The sequence below is a fragment of the Rhagoletis pomonella genome, unplaced genomic scaffold, assembly GCF_013731165.1.
Source record: "Rhagoletis pomonella isolate Grant_MI unplaced genomic scaffold, Rhpom_1.0 Rhpom_scaffold_00010, whole genome shotgun sequence".
Lineage (NCBI taxonomy): Eukaryota > Metazoa > Arthropoda > Insecta > Diptera > Tephritidae > Rhagoletis > Rhagoletis pomonella.
This window is the reverse complement of record NW_023458564.1, coordinates 16,941,444-16,963,528: the sequence shown is the minus strand read 5'-3', so window position 1 is coordinate 16,963,528 and position 22,085 is coordinate 16,941,444. Positions and strand designations below refer to the sequence as shown.

The 22,085-nt window shown below is 32.5% G+C and overlaps 1 protein-coding gene across 1 annotated transcript in view; it reads left to right on the top strand.

Moving 5' to 3' along the window:
• The first annotated feature begins 3,073 nt into the window (after positions 1-3,073).
• LOC118746516 overlaps positions 3,074-22,085 on the top strand; it is a 41,961-nt gene continuing 22,949 nt past the window's right edge. The window contains exons 1-2 of the mRNA XM_036480363.1: positions 3,074-3,494; positions 21,673-22,081. Of these exons, the coding sequence (XP_036336256.1) occupies positions 3,435-3,494; positions 21,673-22,081 (469 nt within the window). The 5' untranslated portion in view covers positions 3,074-3,434. The remainder of the gene's footprint in view (positions 3,495-21,672; positions 22,082-22,085) is intronic.

The following is a 22,085-nucleotide window of genomic DNA, read 5'->3' as shown; positions in this document are numbered from 1 at the left end:
GATTTCCATTGGCACGCTTATCGGCTAAGATTATGGTTTGGTGGTCGTTTTCCGCCTTAAATAACCAAACGAAAGCGGTATGTCCATGATGAAGTTCTTGAAATTCTCTAATTGTGTAACATTTCATAGAACGGTTAATCTCACAACGAAATAAATTTGAACAAGTTTCCTCTTCACTCCCTGGCGGCAACAATGATCCGGTTCTATAGTAAATCCGTCCAAGAGACTTTATAGTATAGTTGGTGGCAATTTCAAAATGGATGCGTATAATTGTTCTAGAGAAATCCAATATACATATATTTATTTCAGACGAAATACCTTAAAAGTAAGTTTCACGAAAGCAATTTAAGTGAAAATAAATTTTTTTTTTACTTGAATTTATTACAGTAAAAGGAGCGCAATTGTTTTGGCGGTTGATTTATCGGTGGTGATTTGAGATTTACCCCTGCACAACTCAACCCTGGTGTCTCCGAATGGAGCTTTAAGGCATAGCAATACAGGCAAAAATCTAATACATTGGGCCAATCGTAACACATAAAAATTCGATATACTCAATGGTGCAACAGGTTTATTTATTTTGACATTCACGGCACCTTTTCTAACTTGGCGATTATTCGTAATAACTCCAGCGCCACGTGGCAGCTCTATTTTGCAACAGTATTGCCTTTACCGTTACGAATACATATTTTGAATATTAGCCAAAGTGGATCACCAATAATATTTTTAGTAATAACTTAACTCCAGTGCCAACTGGCGGGTGAATTTGTGAATCTACACTATCCAGAGAGTTACTCAAAAATACACAAAAAACATCGTTAAAATTTGTCTGAGCATTTAGGAGGATTTCACTCACAAACACACCTACAGATGAGTTATATATACGTTTGTATGGCGCCACGCCCTCTTTTCAAATAGCCCGTTTTCCTCCATGAGTAAAAGATTGATTTCATATATCTCCACACCAAGTTCCAGTACTCTACCATGAACATTTCCAGAGATATTCGGTATGAAAACTTTGGTTTTTATGAGAGGTTCCACGCCCCCTCTATATATCGAACATTTTTTTAGCCTATAATAATTGGGACGTCTGAATCAGGTGTCGGAATTTTCTAAAAAATCGGTTCGGCCGTTCTCGAGCTTTGCGAACACAAAAAAAAACGGCTTTCAAAATATATATTGGTATAGATTGGTATGAATCGAAATGGTTTTGAATATGTATCACAATATGAGTGTTAGACGAAAGAGGTTTAAAAAGGTTGCCAACTGTTTAAAAGGTTAAATTCAAACTATTCAATAATTTAAATGAATTATTACAATATGGGAATCAATTAAAATGATTTTAAAAGGGCTTAATTTCAAAACTACATGTAAGGGGTTTCCATATGTTTAAAATCTCAATTGAGTTGAAAAAGTAGGACAAGTGAGAAGTTTAAGAAAATTTAATTTGAAAATATTTTGTTTTTGAATTGATTTTCTTGAAATAAATTTCACTCAATGTAGCACCAAAAAATTTCATACACTCAGCGAAACGGGTGAGGCCGATCTAGTCTAGAATATTTCTGAAGTGTTTGAAAATTGTTGCCACCTGTTTCAAAATGCATACTGCATGTTTGTAGCTCTTTGGAGGCTTAAACTGAGATTCTCCCAAACACTGCTTAAGGAAATATTTTTTTAGTCTAACATGTCCTCTTTCTTTTCACATACAAAATCTATAAAAAGGTTTTTTAGTCAAAAGTCCAGATCTTGTCGATGTATTGAGAATTCAGAGTATGAAGTCATTTTCATCTTGACTAAAGCTACTCTGTTTACAAAAGTTACTTTTTGCCAACAGCCAATTTCACGAAAGCAATTTAAGTGGAAAATGATTTTACTGTTTTGAATTTTATATGGAAGTTGACAGAAAATACAAAATCCTTTTCCATTTGATTTGCTGGTGAAACCGGCTGTAAGTGTTATATATTTCAAAAAATTCACACATTTATACATGTATACTATTTTATTACTACAAATAAAATCGTTTGTATATTTACACACTTTACACAAATAATTGGTGGAAGGGCAAAGATAAATATCCTATACTACTTTTTAAAAATATTTTATGTTCAAAATATACTTGATAAAATCACAGCTGCACAGCTTCACCTGTACGCTTTTAAATAATTATTATATTTAATATGCACGTACATGCCTAACTATATATATATATATATGTATATCGTCGTTTAAAGTACAAAACCGCGTATCAAGATAATGCAAAACCGCATATCGCTAGCTTAGAAAGAAAAGTTGCTAAGTCCCATTTTAAAAATTTTACAGGAGAGGAAAAAATCTTCCTACAGCCATTTTCTTTAACTATTTCGCAAGACTTTGAAACAAACATTTTGCGCGTTTAAAGCAAAGCAAAACTCCATAAGAATCAGAAGGATTCGATATTTATTAAAAGATGTCGTATTATTTTGGCCTTATCGGATTTGTGGTGCTTCTTTTGGACTTAACAAATTTTCCTTTTATTGCTTATGAAGAGGAAAAAATAAAACAAATACCTTTATAATTTTCGAAACGATGCGTATTAAATTTCTTTAGCCTCCTATGTCAAAATATGAGTATTCATAAAAAGTGGACTTAGCAACTTTTCACTCTAAGCTAGCGATATGTGAGGTTGCATAAATTATTTTCTAGATAGTAAAAACACTCATATTTCAAAATGGTTCTCTTTTTTTTACAAAACAATCGCATTTCTGGCTAGTATATTTCCGGGACGAACGGATAAGGATTGAGCCAAAAGCTTGTGTGGGCAAATCTAATTTTTGACAGCAAATGTCAGTTACGCGGTTTTGCAGAATGACGATACGCGGTTTTGTACTTTAAACGACAATATGTATGTAAATATATGACCGCTTTCTTTGTTCAATTCTCAACCACTTTCTCACCATCTTTTTTGTCGCCGGCATGGTTATAAACACTGAATTTATATAAAATTTACTAATTCAATTACGTACGTACGTACGTACAATGAAATTTGTTTGCAACGCTTTTCAAATGCCAACACTTTTCGCTACTCACCTGTGCAACTTGGCATGCAAATATTTACTCAAATAACCACTTAACGTTTTGGTTTTGTTCAACACTTGAGATTCGTAATTTTCCACTCTAACCCCCAATCCTGCCTGCAACTAGTACTTCCTTCATCCCTTGCCGCAACAAAACAAACCAACTAACTCCGCATTCCAAATCCAACAAAACCTAAGCAGCTTAAATCCTGCCATTTTGTAATTGAGTCCAGCATCTATCCAACAATATATCCAAAACAAACAACATTAAATATTGAAATCTATGTAAAATCGAAAAACAAAAACAAATCGTTGTTCATCATTTTATAGGAAGTGGCCGAGCTGCGACGTCAGGTGGCACTCGAGAATTTGCAAAACCAGAGAATGGATAATTTCGAACAGGATGTACCGGTGGAGTTTGAATGCTGCTTTTGCACAACGAAGGTAATTCTTTCCATTTATTTTGTTACCTTAAATAAATTGTAAATAAATGCATACACATATATCTAAGCATAACACCAACAAAGACTCTAATAAACATAGTATTTAACTAGGAAAGCATGCTAAGTTTAGTATTTTTGTAATTAACTTAAAACTCATATGTACATATGTATTTGCTTATTCACATATTTTTGCGGCATATGTAAAGTAATTCACTCGGCACTTGCAATATTTAACTGAATTTTTAATTGTTCCTATGACCTCCGCTTCTTAGCTTAAACTAATTCTATATGTATAAAGTTATATTAAATTATTATTATTATATAATGCATTAATCAATTGTCGGAACCGGCGAATTCGGACCACAAAAACAAATAGCTCGCTTACAATTGATTATTGATCATATGAGATTTTAGACCTCAAAATAAAATCTTATTAGGATAACGTTTTGACGTGCCCCAACCTTAACAAAATTGTTAATAAAACAAAATTTCACACAGCTATATATTAATAAACCATATACACAAACGATATGCATAAGTTTCTTAAGTAGTAGGTCATGAAATCGGTTTGAAATCGTTTTAAACATTGAAAGCAATCGAAAGTGAATCATTGTCAAGATACAAGTGTATGCATGTCTTAGGGGTGGGAGTTCTATCCGGATTTTTTGAATATCCACATAATCAAAAGTCTGATTAAATAAAATAACGGACATCCTGATTTATCTGTGTATACGAATATCCGAACGCATAACCAAATATACGGATAGTCCCAGTCAGGCCCGTCGAGAGAGACGGGGGTAAGGGGTGAATCCCCCCGGGCCCATGCTTCTTAAATAGTAGAACCATAACTTGTTATAATTTTTTTACAATGTAATTGCTCCTTCGTTATATGCTTTTATTTTAACTATATTCCGATTCATGCTGATTGTTTCTGACTCTATAAACTAAAGAAAATGATCATATGGCCGAAAACACGGACTGTTAAAATACGTTTCGGCTCACAGTGCTTTTCAAATACCGCTGTAACTCGCTAGAGTACAAATTTGGATAGTTTTTCTTCTTGCATCTGGAAGCATAGCGTTAAGACGCCAAAATTGAGCTTAACATTTTTAAACAGATGGCAACACTATTCACAAACCTTAATAAATATTGAAAATGTTTCAAGTAAATTCGTCCATCCCTTTTTGAACGAAGAGAGGTCTCACATGGCGTCGGTTTTTCATTTCCTCAAAACTCAAACCACTGTGCACCGCTAAAAAAAGGTCCTGACTTCAAAAAATAAAACCTTAATACACATTTAGAATGACGGTGCTGATCTGATGACCTTCACATTAAAGATCTGATGATTATTTATTTATAAAAATTAACTCAAACTATTTTTTTCGGTATACTATTATGGGTTCATTCTATTCCCATTAGTTATGGAACCCGATTTCATCATGTCACTGTCTTCGCAGTAGCGCATCCGAGTTCTCCAAGACCTTGTTGATTGTTTCTGTGGCTCTATTGTAAGAAATGCCCGACATATCGGCATTATATCGGTCCTTCACGGCATGGCACAAAAAAGTCTAAGTGCGTGAAATTGCGGCTCCGAGGGGGCCCATTGACTTCATCGAGACAGCTGATAACACAATTACCGAACTTTATCGCTCGAAATAAAAATCGAATAGATGACAACCCTAGGGTTGCCAGATTTTTTATGCGCGAAATTAGTACGTTACGACTTTTTCATGCTAATAAATCAGTACTTTTCAGTACATTTTTATTCAAAGCAAAATTATGAATGTAAGTAGCAAATAATACTTCAAACCGCCAGAGTACTTATTTTTAACAATATTTTGGTATGTATATAATTAAAATATAGTTCATAAAAAATAAAGGTGTTATCCATTTCAACATGAATGTACGACCAATGTACACAGAAGCCAATAAATTATTTTATATATATGACATTTTTTAATAGCAATAATGAGTTCATTTCCATCTTCAGGGTTTAAATAGTCAAAGAATTCTATACATTTCATTTTAAAGTTACTTTTAATATGAGGTTCACTTTAAAAAATTTTAATTGGAAGCCAGTTTCTCACTTTGCGTCAGGAAGCAAACTTTATAATTAAGATCCTCTCAGTTGCTTCGTTTGAACCAGGGACGGTAAGTAATCATTATTTTTTAACTTATAATTAAAAAAATCAAAATTATTTTACGAGTTTAACCAATAAAAATAGAAAATAACAATTAATATTTGATTTTTTTAGAGCAAAAATAATGATTATTTTATGATTTTTAATTTTTCGCTCGAAGATAATAATTAATATTGATTTTTATTTTTTCACTTAAGAGTACTGATTATTTAAAAAAAACTCAAAAGCTATATTAGGGTAAATTTCTACATATCCCTTTGCAGGTCAAAATTTTTGTTGGTTTCGTCTATATGGCCTTTTAAGTTTTATAAATAATCATTATTTCTAAGTGTAAAAATAAAACTCAATAATAATTAAAATCTCTGGCCGAAAAAAATAAAAATCATAAAATAATCAAATAATAATTATTTCCGTTGAGCGAAAAAGTAAGAATCATAAAATGATGATTAAATTATGATTTAAATTATTTTACTTATAATGATTACCGTCCCTGGTTTGACCATTTGGCCAGAATTGGCTCAGACCAGGCATTCCTCGGTCCGCAACTAGCTTTAGCACACCCACTTTTGGCCATCGACGCAACCATCAGAAACTGGGTGAATACTTCGCTCAGCAATGACTAAGAGGCATCGAGGGGATGCAGGTGGGCAAAACTCATGTTGCCTTCAATCTCTGAATGTCTATCTAGTTTTTTGCTCTCACTGAGCAGGCGACACTGAAGACAACTGGTTGGAAAAATATTTTAGCACCAAATATTTATTTGTTTACTTATTTTAAGGGGGATGGCAATCTTCTGGTTTCACATTTCGAGTACAAAAATCTCAACCTTGATACAACAAATAGTATTAGTACTGAATGATAATGACAGATTGCATTCACATAAACGTACAATCATACATGATTGAGTTTTTTTTTTGCATTCACATTCTCTACGATTCAATCATTACACAGCTCTGGTACATAGGTTACTACCCTACAGCCCAGTAGTGACGTGACCGTCACGCGTTTGGCACGTTTTACTATCACATTCTTAATAGTGAATCAAAAAAGCTCCCAAAAGTTTTGTGTACGTGTGATTTTTCAAACCAAATAGTTTGCCTGCTTGCTCATATGTGAAAAGATTAGCTTGACTACTTACTCATATGTATGTGAATCCAATCAAAGCGAATCCAAAAGCGAATCGAGTATTGCTAGAAATTTTATTCTTCGATTCGCTGGCGAATCGAGAATATTTCATTTTTCTAATCGTTGGAGATTCTAGAATTATTATTTCTCGAATCATTCGAGTAATTTTTGAGCATTTTGGTAATAAAAAATTAGCTAATTTTATTTTTTTTTTGCATTAAAATTCTCAATTTTAGTCGAATTTATATAAAATGTATACATACTACTGCTCTAAAGAACTTATATTCCAGAACTGAAGCTTATATCTGCAAAACCTAAGCTGCTAGAGAACTTCAAAGGCTCAAAATTTATCCGAAAATAAGCCAATAGTTACCGTTGTTTCAGCGACAGAAACCGAACCGTTCACTTACAAAAATGAATCTGTCGGTAGGCTTGGAATTTTATCTTTGAAACGCCACTTATTCTTTGAAATCGCTTTATTAGTTCTCATGGAATAAGTGTTTTTGTGAAGCTTTAAAAATTACAACTACAACATTTGAGCATGCCATCCATACCGAAACGTAAGACATATTCTACATACGTCAAAATTCCATCACGTAAATTTTCATAGAAAAATACTTTTTTTTTTAATTTTTCATTGAGCTATTACGTATTGCTAGTGTTAACTTCAAAATTTCATAAGTTGTTCTGATTTATTTAGTCTTTTTAGGTGTATTTTTTACTAATACTCTTGGTTTTTTAAGTGAGAATGTAATTTTAATTTATTAGTTTTTGGATTTTCATGAAAATCGGTAAAAGTTCTAACCTACTTATGCATTTCATCAATAAAAATTAAAACCAAAGATGTATTTTAATTTAATATACCTAGATATATTAAAAAAAAAATAACACAATTATTGAAGAAGCTTTTTACTGTTATTTACTATTCGTACGAACGTCACATGCCTATATTCCGGTTTTTAGCTCATGTATGTTGAGAACACAGACGTATGTATGTATGTAAATATTTAAGTATAGGACGAAAAGAGGGGGAAAATTGTGCATTTGTACATATGTATATACACGTATATACAGAATTACCGTAAAGTATTTTTGAGTAGACACAAACTTATCAGTAATATAACATTTCTCATAGTATATTTTCGGATGTATGTATGTATGTAATTTGCAGACCATGGCTACAAACATAAACCAAAACCTGCGTGCATTTACAATAAGAGGTAGACTTAAGGATCGTGCACACGTACATGTAAACTTAGCAAATGAATACCATACATAAGTACCTGCTCGAACAATACAAAGATTCATATAGAAGCTCATTGGTAAAAAGTTCAAGTGCAGTAAATGTAAAGTTGTTTGGAATTTGAAATAGATTCATGCCATACACGATATAAAACTGTGAACATATTTTATAAAACTACATATGTTGATTCTAAACTTCCAGAATCGCGTTTGTGTGTTCCACGGTAGGGGATACACGATGCAGCGGCTAGCGAGGCCACCGCCTTCACCGAAGAATTTCTACGCGCTGAAGCGTATGATTGAAGCCGGCGAGGTTAATCTCTACTATATTTAGGCGAAGGATGGTAAAAGGAAATATACATACGTCCATTTTTTAAACAAATGCGGTAACACAAATTTTCACAGTATACATACATATGTACATACATATCGTCGATGATACTGCAAAATTTTTCTATGTCAAATATTACTTCTGGTGCTTATATAGTCTGTCATCTGTATCTGATTGCTTCTGTTAATCGTTCATCTTCATCAGCAAAGGGAGATTGTTTTGTCATTTGATTGCAGATCGATTTCGGTGCAGGTAACATCTAAGTGCTAAAGGTACTAATTTTAAGACCGTTTTGCAGTATCACCAACGATATGTTCATTGTGCATGTTTACATACCACTTGGAGGCTTAGTTTTTACATAAATAATTTATAATATTTACCGTGAATATATTGGGAATTTCGCTAGTGACAGACAAATATAAAAAGAAATAAAATTCGTTATAAGAAGTAAGATTTCACCGATTACTTGATCGATTTAAAACATGTTTTTTATGATAATTTTGTTTTATTTAAATGAATACATACATATGTACACATGTTTTCTTTTTTACAAATCTACAGATGTACATACTTAAATGGATTCTCACTTACATATGTACATACATACATAACATTTGAAAATTCTTTATTAAATTTTTTTTTAACTGTCATACATACATATGCCTGTGCATGCACTTTTATGTACAGATAAAACACACTTAAAATTAATAAAATAAATAAAAATTAAAATAAAATTTTTTCCTGTCAGTTTTAATATTAAATTTAAATAAAAAAAATTCACTTAAATTGCTTTCGTGAAAGTGGCTATAACTCTTCTAGAAAATTTGAAAGTTTCAGCATTTCAAAATACATCAGGCACAGGATTTATAAGTTCCGAAAAAGTGAGCTCACTAAGTTATAATCATCTGAGGATGTACTAGTTAGATGCTTTCAAAGCTTTTTTTTACAAAATAAACCTTCCAGTGATTTTCCATTTGGCATTAGTTTGTACAAACTTTCCCAAAAATATTGTTTTACTGCATTTTGGGCTCCAAATTGTGAATTACTAATCAAAATTTGAAGGAAAATCTATAAGATATGAGCGGAGAACGGATTTTATGGAAAACGTCTTTCTTCTGCTAACCGATAAAGTGGTTTGTATTAAAAAAATATACGCATTTGCTGTGGCGTTTATTTGATAAACCAAAATATATGTGGGACATTCTTTGCCAAGCGGGCCACCCCATCGCCCCTTCTTGGTTTGATTCAAACAATTCGAGACCTTTTTGGATTTTTTTTTTTAAGTATCTATATTTGAAGTCACGGACTACGAACCTGCAATCAGATTTTAAAAATTCAAAAATGAGGATCCATATTGGAACTACCATTTAATAGTTACATGGCGTATGAGTTATCCAGAGGAGATGAGAATGTTACGCATACGCCATTACCTACGCTTTATCTTTCCTGTGACAAATGGTAGATCCAATATGGATACGCCTTCTCGAATTTTTAAAATCTGATTTCAGATTCGTTGTCAATGACCTCAATTACCCCAATTTGTAAAGTTTTAAGCGAATCTAATCGATTTTGATTAAAAACTGTCTCAATCTGATTTCAGTATCGTAATCAGCGACCACAAAAACTCCCGAGGAAGACGTTTCAAGCGAATCGGCCCGATCTTATTTTTTGGCCGCCATATTGGATTCGCCGTTTTGAATTTTTAATATCAGGCCCATGATTCGTAACCAAAAACCCTAAAAACTTAAAATGCCGCTGTTCGTTGTAAAGCAAACTCTAATTTACAGTTAGTTTGGACGCTATATATAAACCACCTTCTTGAAGTTTTAAAAACGCCAAACGGTATATAACCCTTCCTCGGCAAGTGCTGTATGTTTACCGGTTCAAATTTACCCTTAAATACCAAATAATAATTTGGGTCAAAATGCAGTGTTTGGAATTTACCCCTTCATGTAATGTTTTTGGGTCATTTTGACCCAATGATAAAAATTAGCCTATTTTAGGAAAAAACGATATTTGAATATGAATTCAGTTAATATTTTACATAACACAGGCAGACACTTTATCGGCAAGTGTTGTATTATAAGGTGACCAGAATTTTTTAGCATTCCAGGAGGACAAAAGTCTCGATTTTGAAAACACAAAAAATTTGTTTTATATTTATTTTAACACATAAATAACGAATAAGTTAACATTGTTGAAAGAATCAAAAATAATTCAAAGTTGCTTTAAATACAAGTCAAACAAGTTAATAGTACACTGCGTTACATAATTATAAGCCGAAACATATTTCCGTTGATTTTTGGCATTTTTTTTTTTTTTTGTTGACAGTGTTGTTAACTTTCTTCCATATCAAAAAATGTCGAACATACTTTGTATGGAAGAAAATGAGTGACACCGTAAAAAAAAAATGCCAAAAATCAACGATATTTTGTAGACATATAAAACTCGCACTTTATTTTACTAAACTTGCATGGTCTCTATAAAACTGCATACGTAAAACTTTTCCCAAAATTCTTAAACAAAAGTGTAAAATTTTGGCGAAAATTCGCTGAATTTTTATATTTTCACAAAGTTAGAAATGTAAATTTGTATGGCGTTTGTTATAGAATGAACCATGATAAAAGCATAGTAAGGTAAAACCGTTCTCTCAATGCGTCGGCCATGATTTTTTTTTTTGAAGTTTGCCAATATTTTAAAATCGTATAAAATTGAGAGTAAAAAAAGAATTGTTCAAAGTTGTTGTTATTTGAGAATGTAAATGAGAATGTTTGAGTGAGTTTGTGTGTAAAATTTTAAAATTAAATTGCTTGCAAACGTCAAGAATTTGAAAAATTCCTCTCAGCGGTTCTACCTTCCTATTTTTTTTATCATGGAATGAACCGTATTTTTATAAGAAAATATTTAAACATAAATAGCTGTTTTTTATTGGATTAAACAGGCCTGCGAAATCTAATTTCTCCCCGTTCCAATAATTATGTTATTTTTTTAATATCTAGATTAGGGCCGCCAGACGTACACGACTGAGGGATCATACATAAATACTACCCAGTAGATAATATCAGGAGCTAAATCTTATCCAAGAGGCTTTTCTCAAAGTTATTCCTTTCTCCTTTATTTTTTGTATGGAGCGGTACAAATTGAAGGGCTTCTGCTTTCGCTACTCAAAAAGAGCTCTCAGAAGGGCTTTTGTAGGACGCCGTTTCAAGAAGTTCTTTTAAAGTTTTTCTTAATTTATAAAAATCATACGTCTTTAACGAATTTATTTAATGTTCATATCAAATTGTTTTATTTAGACTTGCAATGCCTATCGAATCTTATTTGTAATGCTAAGTAATATAAACATATACCTAAGTAACTATGAGCATTTTTTTCAGTCCTTGCTGGGTAAGTCTTTTAGAACGGTTTAACTTAAGACAGCCTACCTAATTGTCTTCAGGTTATGAATATAAAAATTGGTAAAAATGGTCATGAAGAGCGTTGTAGGATATGCGGAAATTCGCTAATGGTGGTCAGGAAAACATGCGAGACCACGTTAAAGGCGCCGCTTTCTCCAAGTTACGTCACCGTCAAGATAAATTTGTTCGTTTATAATTAAAAATTCAAAATTTGAGCATTTCATCATCATCAATCTTTCAGTTCTACAAATTGTGCCACAAAACTACATTGCTTATAATATCAGAACCAAAGCAACTTTACTTATAGGCAATATATTGGCACCATATTCACTTGTATCTTCGTTTTTGATTCGGCCGTAATCTAGGTATGTTAAATTAAAATACATCCCTGGGTCTTTTCCAGCACGTCGAGATTTTTTTTTATTGATGACATGTACCTACATGATAGAATTTTTAGCAATTTCCATGAAAAGCCAAAAGTTAATTAATTTAGAATATAATTTTTACTTAAAAACTTAGTTTTAGTAATAATATTCATAAAGAGCTTAAGTAAATCAGAGCGAATTATGGTGTTTTGAAGTTAACGCTAGTAATGCACGGCAATGCTAAGAAAAATTATAAAAATAATTTTCTCGAAAAATTTTCGTTACAAAATTGTATTATCTTTTTGGTAGCGTGGTACCTACACATACCCAAATCGCTAATTAATTTTTTTAAGGGGCAAACTGCACAGCCCTGTGCTATTTTTGTACTTTGTGTACTTGGATGTGAAATAATACATTTTAAAATGTGACGGTTGGTCAGCTTATGTGTTATTACCCGTTCAAAGTTGACCTTAAATACTAAATAATAATTTGGGTCAGAATGACCTTCTGGAAAATAAAATAGAATAAAATAAAAAAAAACTTCTATTTTTGCAAAACCACAGCTGATTATACTTTTACGGATAGAAAACGCCGCAGCGTATATAAAATTTCCTAACTCTCCAACTAAAGAATTTGTTCATGAAAATTGGGTCATTTTGACCCAAACATTGCAGAAGGGTTAAACTAATTTTTCCCGGAAGTTTGAATTGGTTAAAACAAACCAAAAATGGAGAGATTGGGTGGCCCGCTTGGCCAGGAATGTTTTTTAGGTGACAGGTAACAAGACCAACGGAAGCAAGGTCAATTGACACTATGCCGCATACTGGTGCTAATTAAAGTCAATTGACATTATTGCCTTTTCAAAGGCGAAATAAAGTAAAAAAGAAAATTTAAAATAAAGTAAACACGGTACCTTGGAAACAATTTCAACCTTCAAGTTGCTTCCCTTCGCCGATTACTGTTGCAACTTGTTCGGGGAACCTCCCTGAAAATTTTCGAAAAAGAAATAGCAAAATCTGTGCGACGTTTTTTTTTAATTTCAAATTTTGAGTTTTTAACGGCGAATTAATAAAAAACAGGTTTAGGAGGGGCAAAGTGTCACATCCGGGGTAGAACAAAAGTGGTTAGTTTTGAGCTGGTTCTAAGAAGTATAGTATAAAACCTTTTCTTTAAAAAAATACTTCATTTTATGTGTAAAGAGCTATTATATTTGATTTAGAATTAGCGATTTAGCTTTATGTTGCCTTTTTAAGATATTTGTTTAAGTTAATCAATTGGTAATCAAGTTTTGTGAGTTAAAAACTAGAAAAGAGAAAATAGTCAAAGATTCAAAGTACAAATTTTTCATATAATGAAACTAGTTCATAGTTTTTCTCCTTTTACTTGTAAAATAAACATTTCTAAAATTCATGCATATTTTGATTATTTTTCGGTTTTTGTCTTTTTTAGTGCCGTCTTTTGCCTGTTTTGTGATTTCTAGTGCCTTTTCCAGCCTATTTCGTTATCTTATTTTGTCTTTTCTAGCCAATTTCGTTATTTGATTTTGCCTTTTTTATAGGTTTTTAGGTCCTAAAAATCCGTTGCCTGCTCATAAGTATTATAACATAAACATTCAAATTCACGTTTCTAACTGTGTTGGAAATTTCTAGAAACTGTTATAAAAAGTTAAATGTTTTAAATCAGAGTAATAAGTATGCAGTTCTATAGTCCATTAAATTTTAGTATAATTAATCGCGCTGATTTTTCATAACTCTTTTTACGCACACTCTGGAAGGCATTCTGCTATTTAAATATTTTCGTTTATGATGCAAGGTTACACTTTACTACACAAAAATTTGACGGTATGCAAAACTGAATACTTTATAAACCAAACTCTGATTAAAAAGTTTGAAATCTATCAAGTTTGCAGCACAGTTAGGAATTTGAATTTAAATGGTTTATGGAGTATGAGACATACTTAAATTAAAACTTAACGAAAAATATTAAAAATGGAAAACATTGGAAATTAATAAAATCACTGCATAACTACACATTTTGGGGTGCTCAGTGATATATTTACGTATGTGCAATAGAAATAACACCCCCGTTTCAAAGTGAGATTGTTTACCACTTTTGTTTATTTTATTTTTTTTTTATCTTATTAAAAGGTCGATAATCAAATTTAATTTTTCCTTTGTTTTGTATAAAGTTTGAAAACACGGTTTATATAATTTTCTTTTAGTAACTTTAGCAACATTGAGTTTCAACCGTCCAGCTCTGTATCCCTTTTGCAGTAGTTCAGAGACAGTGTCTGAAATTAGTAGGGCGGAACTGACGCTTTGCCAGACTGTCTCTAAATTTGGTTGCAGGGTATCGATACTAAATTTTGTTGCGTGTTTATGTGCGGACATGCATGCATATGTAAAAACGAACATTTTCTTAGGTTAGAAGATTCGTGCGATGATTCGTGTGAGGTACAAGTACTTGTATCAAAAGTAACGATACGAAAGATACGGGTGTTGATTGGATAAGTAACGGAGTATCCAAACTCTCGTTACTCTAACAGCTCTAATGTATGTAGATAGAATTCTGCATCAAAAAGAAGAGTTTCAAAAAGAAAATTGCTTACTTGTTCCAACTATTTGCCAGCGCAATTATGCTGTCAACTACTACATTCACAGTAACAGATACCAAAAAGTTCTTCAACAAGTTCTTTCAAAACAAAAAACTCCAGGGTCAAAAGGCATCACCGCGAGTTTCTCCATTCCTACCAAAAAATATGTCTGCGAGCCTCGGTACATTTCTCTCTTCCAAACGATATATATCTTTTAAATCACGAGCAAGTGTAGGAAAACGGGGCTTATAATCAGCGTTGCCGGTTAGCTTAAATTCAAGCAAAATTGTCTAAGTTTTTTCATGCCTGTTAAAATTTTCTTCGTTTTGCTAAATTTATTTATTAAAATAGTCAAAAAAGATATTTTTCTCAAAAATTCATAGTCAGAAGAGCTACTATTTCAATCAATTTTTCAAATTTATTTTAGGAAGACTGTCATCTAGATCCCATATAAGGTTCCAGTAAATTAATTTAAAATTAAAAATCTATTTCAATTTTTTTTTTCTTGTATTTTATAATCAATGTAATGTAATGTAATTTTAGGGCAGCAACCTATATACGGGGCGTTCCATACCAAAATTGACGGGGTTCACACTTCATGTGTTTGATTTGTTTCAAATTTTTAGGTTAGATGGACAAACATAAATAATAAATAAATATGAAGTTTGAGCTTGATTAATACATTTTTTTTTAATTTACAGCACAAAAACAAATCGATTTAATAGCACACATCCCTACTTTTCAACTGGTTTCAAATTCGTCTTTGCTGTAGTTAATTAAAACTTATATGTTTATTAAAATCCCACAAAAATGCTAACTACAAGTTAGTTATTTTTATCAATAGATATTTTTTCTGCAGGTATTAAGCATCCCTCACGTACACAACATCTGGCATCACGCTGGCAATCGGATAACACAAACTTTCGCAACAGTAATGAGTTTGCTACTAACTTAGCTCACTTTTTTTTATGCATAGGATTTTTATTTAATGTAAGAGGTTAAGTTTATCCATACTCATTTACTTTTATACGAGTAGAAGGTTATGCTTCTCTTCGAAAAATATAAGTTTTTGCTCGAAATTTTTATGAATACAGGCAGAACCATTTCCTTCATATTTTGCAAGTACATATGTATAAGCATATCCCCTTTTTTACGAATACGGCCCAATAACTATAAACACATTTATTTTAAGAGAACATGTTCGTCGCCGATTAAGAAGGAATGCGTTCAATATCCTTTGTGAGAAAAATAGCAGTGGAGTTTTATTCAATACTGATTGAATGTCAAAAGCGGGGACCATAAATAACAGTTATATTCTTACAACAGTTAAACTTGGGCAGATATTTTTTAAGCTCGAAATAAAAGTCTTTCCAGATAGTAAACAAACCGCTTATCCAAATTAAACAAATTTGGTACCAAATGAAAGACAAACAGAACAGAAATAACGATCGAAGGCTAGCACTTCTATTTGTAATTTTTTTTTTGTAATTTAATACAAAAGCAATGGATATACCTAACCCAGGGTTTGTTCTATGAAACATTTTTTATTTAAATATTTTTCAATAGCTGGCTTTCTGCTGGCTGTCCTCGTTTAAATATTGCACTTTCAAAGCTATTTTAGTCCTCTCTCAGTTGATACCAAACTTGTTTAATTTTGATTAGCGGTTGAAAAAAAGTAACTGTTATTTATGGTCCCTGGTTAAAAGAATATTGGAGAACACACTTCCGCGAGTTCTTAAATTGCTTAGGCCGATTAAACAAACGCAATAACAACATGCTTCTATATATCGTCATCAAATCAATTAAAAGCTGCACAACCTAGCAAATTGTGGCACTGGATACTTAGGGATGCAACGAAATTAACCTGAATATTCATCCACTCCACACTTCCACTCAAAATTTAAAGCATTCTCTTCCGATGTCACATTATATAACTAACAACATATGTACGTGGGGAAACCTAACATATATTTTGAATCTTTTTTGACCAGTCAGGGAAATCATTAATAAAACAAAGAAACTGTAATATTTCTTCATGAAGTGTGTTAATGTTTGTACATACATACATATTTATTTAAGTAACAGTCATTCTCATCTCGCAAATTGTTTCCGTCTCATAGCTTCTATACACGCTTCAAAACTGTCATCTTTTTTGCGTTAAAAAAAAAAAACATTTGCCCATCGTTATTTTAACCAGAAACACTTTTAATTTTTATTTGCTTAAACAGTGAAACCAAATTTAAGAATTGAATGTCTTGTTCGTTATTTAAGTAATCGGTTTGATATTTAACATTATTTCTGTAATTATTTTAATTTCTTATTTTCATTTTTATTTTAAGGGCTATCCACGATGTCAAGGCGAGTGTATTCCATTGCGTGCAAATAGCGTTTAGATTGAAAGAAAATAAAAATACCACATTTAAATAATTAGAAGCGCGCACACTAGGAATCGATAATAGACGTTCCGAAATTTTGTGCATACATAAATACTTAAATAACTAATGAAAGTATACTCGTGTTTTTGAAAACGGATTCGAGTCACTCTCTCTCTCTCTGCAGTTGAACTGAAGACCAATTGGAAATTTAAAAAAAAAAGAGATTACTTTAAACTGAATAATTGAAGGCGTACCAATCGATATAAACAAATGCAACCTAAAAGACATACATACATATGTAGAACATGTTAAGAATTTTTTGAAAAAATAATTGTGAATTTTTGTGTGTCAAAGGAGAAACTATTATTTACATATTAACCGCCTTAAAATGTTATAGGAAAATGTTTTTAAAAAATTATATGGCTTTTGTTAAAATAATTTATAATGAATTATATTTGCATAAGATAATTTATATAATAGAGTTTAGCATAGAAATCGCAAGCATCCACATTTATACATACATATGTACATACTTAGGTGCGTATACATAGTCGCTTGGTGCGCAGTAACTCAGATCCACCAAATATAGCACCACGTATGAGGCGACGAAACAATTTTTGTTTGTTATCCTTTACCTAGTCTATTCTCTTAATTTAATAGTAAATAATTATATGTAATAGAAGCTAAGGTTTAGTTTCAAAGAAAATAAATTTTTGCTATTTTGTAAAATGTTTCGCATTTGGCGGTTACGGAGTATTGCTCGCCAGACGACCATACATATGTATGTACATGTACTACATAGTTATGAGGCGGAAAAGCGGACTAATACAGAAATTTTTTTTCTGTGCAGTCGCCCAGCTTGTAGAATTTAATTCTAAAACTCTTCAACGCGTTTTTAAATAAAATTAGTAGTGATTGCAACTTAGTTAACTAGCTTAATTTAAATATTCAATTTAAGTTGTGAAATGCCTATGGATATAAATTAAATATGTAGCACATAAAAATAAATAGAACGTAATAAACACACTTTTTCTCACTTTCTTAAGAAAATACTATATTCAGAAAAAAGTGGCTGTGTGCCATGAGGTTTGCTCAAAAAACAGTTTTCTCGCTCCCTCTTGACAAAATCGGCGCCCTTTCTCCCTTAGCAAGGCACTGTGTCTGTGGGTTCGTGTGTGTGTACAAAGCTTTTGTAAGGGAGCTAAGGGAGTGTCAAAACTCGAATGTCACTATTGAGCAAACCTTTAATTATTGAATCGTGGCTGTGCACTAAAGAATGGATTTTGTTATTTAGTTTTTATGAGCCTCATTATTTTTATTTAAAACTTTGCATAACTTTTTGAATGTTTAGTCGGCTGTTTCCAAATTCATTTCTCACATCCTGAGATCTCTCAGAAATTTGGAATTTTTCACTATTCCATAATTACATTCTCAAAATGTATTGTCAATCTATCTATCGGATTCTATTTTATGAGACTGTAACACTACCTTTATAATTTAATAGTTGAACTGTAGTAGTTGTAGCTGTAATAGTTGTTTGTTCGGAAAAATATAACGAATTGGCCAATAATCACTATCAAGTGGCATGGATATATATATTCGATACTAAACAAGCAAGCAAGCAAAACACAAAAATCACTTGTGATCAACATAAACATCCGCACATACACCTATTAAACTAAATACCAAAATCATTTATTGAGTGGTAAGTATCGTATACACATACATACATACATACGTATCAGGCACACAACCGAACAAAATTCCCCTGTTGAGGGCATGCATGGATTTATGTACATTTGTATGTATATGGGCAAATCTAAAAAATAGGTAACCTTGATGTTATTTAGCTTTATTTTCACTGTTGGAAACTATGTATATCAAGCTGTTTGCTTTTGGATATAATTCATTGAAGCATACTTGAATCCTCAAAAAAAAATTGGATCAATTTGCTGCATAACTTTTGAATTATAGTTGTTTGAATTTAAAAAAGTAATGAAAAAAAGTTAATTTTTTATGTAATTTTTAAGAGAGGCAAAATTAATTATATCTTAACTTTTGAAGCACACCATATTCTGACTTGAGATTTAATGGGCTTTAGCACTTATGTGTATACATATGTTTATTTTTTAATTTAAAAAGATTTTCAATTAAAAAAAATTCATTCCCTAACAAATACCATAGAAACTTAATATATGAGCTTAAAACTTTGCAGACCACTGAAAAAAATTCATCAAAATTTCAAACTTGTTTTTCAGAAATGTTAAAATGAGTTATGAGTATACAGTTTTATAGCCTATTAATTTTAGTGTAATAATGCGCAAGTTTCAAGTTTTTTTTTTGAGAGTGTACCTATTTTTTTAGATTTTCCCATATATGTATGTATTTTCATACATTTCATGCATGTAATTTAAATTGTTTGCAACTGATACATGTATATGTGTAGAAAATTGTTTGCTTTACTTTGTTTTTGTAATTATTAATATTTTCAATTAAATACTTTTCTAATTTTTTCGTTTTTTTAAGAATTTTAGACCGATTTCTGCTATTTATTTAAATACGAACAAATCCTTTTTATAAAAACAGGGCTTTGCAAAATTTTTCTACGGTTTGTCAATTTTGAATATTTATTTTTTGTTGAAGCAAACAAGTGACATAAAGATAAAACTTCGGGAGGGCTTACAATTAGGAATTTTTGGTCGAGCTTGCGAGCATAATACGAAAAGTAATTTTTTATACCCGAACGCACTTGTGCACAAGGGTATTATAACTTTGTTCACATAACGGTTGTTTGCAACAGGCAAAACGAATCGAGATAGATATAGACAAATGTATACATAAATGATCAGAATGAAAAGAGAAATCGATTAAGCGGTGACTGTCTGTCCGTCCGTCCGTCCGTCCGTCCGTCCGTCCGTCTGTCCGTCTGTCCGTCTGTGCACACGATAACTCGAGTAAAAATTGAGATATCGTAACGAAACTTGGTACGTGGACTTCTTTTGGGCATAGGACGGATGGTAAAATGGGCGAAATCGGACAATAACCACGCCTACCTCCCATATAACGGTAATTTTCAGAAATACGAAAAGTGCGATATTTAATAGTAGTGCGAAAAATAAGAATATTAAAAAATTTTGGCAAATGGGCGTAGCCACGCCTACTTATGGTTACATGTGTATATCTTGGTAACCGCTGCACCAATTTCTTCCAAACTTGGCACAGTTGTTGGTCCTGCTACAACATACCAAATGGCTGAAAATTTTTAAAATCGGACAATAACCACGCCCACATCCCATATAACGGTAATTTAGAAAAATACGAAATCCTCGATAAATCAGTAAATATTAAAGCTAATTTATTCAAAATTGATGGTTGCAACAATTTTTTACCAAGAAATACGCTTATGATACAATTTTGGAAAATGGGCGTGGCACCGCCCACTTATGATCACATATATGTATCTCGCTAACCGTTCTAGCAATTTGAACCAAACTCGGTATGGTTATTGTGCTTGCCACATAAAAGCAAAGCGTTGAAAATTATTGAAATCGGACTAAAATTACGACCGCTTTTCATATAACGGTATATTTCAGAAATGCTTGAAACTGCAATATTTCGAAATTTAAGGACGCTAATTTACTTAAAATTTATACACCCCGGCTTATCGTGTAGCGGTAGCTTTCGGAAAGGTGGAAAACATATATTTAATAATTGCGCCGGGTATTTAATGTTCGGCTCCGCCCGAACTTAGACTTTCTTACTTGTTTATATTTGTACCGAGTCACAGAAATTTAAAGAACGGCGCAGATTTGATGACTTTGAATCTTAAATAATTTGAATTTAATTTTTTAACAGGTGGCAACTCTTTTCACATCTATATGCCAAATGCTTTAATTTGACGCCCAATTTTTGAAAATTGAGCGAACGGTGCAGATTCTATTTCCTAGGCAAAAAATCCCTTCGCGAATTGTATATACATATAGATTAGTTTTTGGAAGCTCCAGATAAAAGCAAAAAAAAGAATTAGATAGATTTTTTATTCGGATCTCCAAGTATTTTTTTTTATTATGAAAAGCCACAAAACACACGCATTCAGTGGTAAGTAGTTTCGGAATAATACTTTCGAAATAGTGTGCGCATTAATTGATTTGAAAACTGAAGGAGATTGAAGTGTATTTGATCAAAATGAACTTACGTATTCCTTTTGTATGTGACTTTTTCTTATGTTCAATACAATGTTCAGTTTCGTTCCTTACTTCTTTTAGATGAAAACGCTGAATTAATGTTTTATTCGAAGTTACCATTGCCGAAATGGCTCTGTTTGTTTTTCACAAGCAATACACTTATTAACATCAAATGCACCACCGCTATTCGCGTACTAACAAAAAAAACTTAAACAATTTGTCTAATTTGCAATTGTAAATAGATTTGCTCCTATTACGTGGGCACCTCATCACACCTCTACACACCGCCATCTACAACCGCATACCCAAACCTGCCAACAAGTTCAAGTTTTCTTGTTGTCCACCACCGATTCAACGCACATATCACCACAATTTCGAATTTGTCAAACTAATTTAAATTCTGTGAATTGCTTTTGCCTTTGCAGGACTTCAAGGAGTTCACCGATGCCGAGGGTGTAATTTCGCTTCCAACGTCGGACTTCCACAAGCCCGTTTGCGTGGAGATGCGAATGGCTGCCAATCAGGCGAACCGAGATCTGCGCGCCAACCAGTTCGGTTTGCTGGCCCCACCTATACACCTGCCGACGTCTCAGCCACAGATAGCAGGCGCCATTACTGCCGCTACAGGCGACGCACATGCCGAAGTCATATTTTCGATTGCCGGTGGTGGCGGCGTGATGCGCACCCCACACCATCTGCCCCATCACACTGCCAATAGCCTAGCGCCGATTGCATCGCAATCATCATCCACCTCGTCATCGTATGGCACCACTACGTCCACCACCATAGCGCTGCCACTCGACACTCCATTTCGTTACCCACCATTCATCACTAGCTA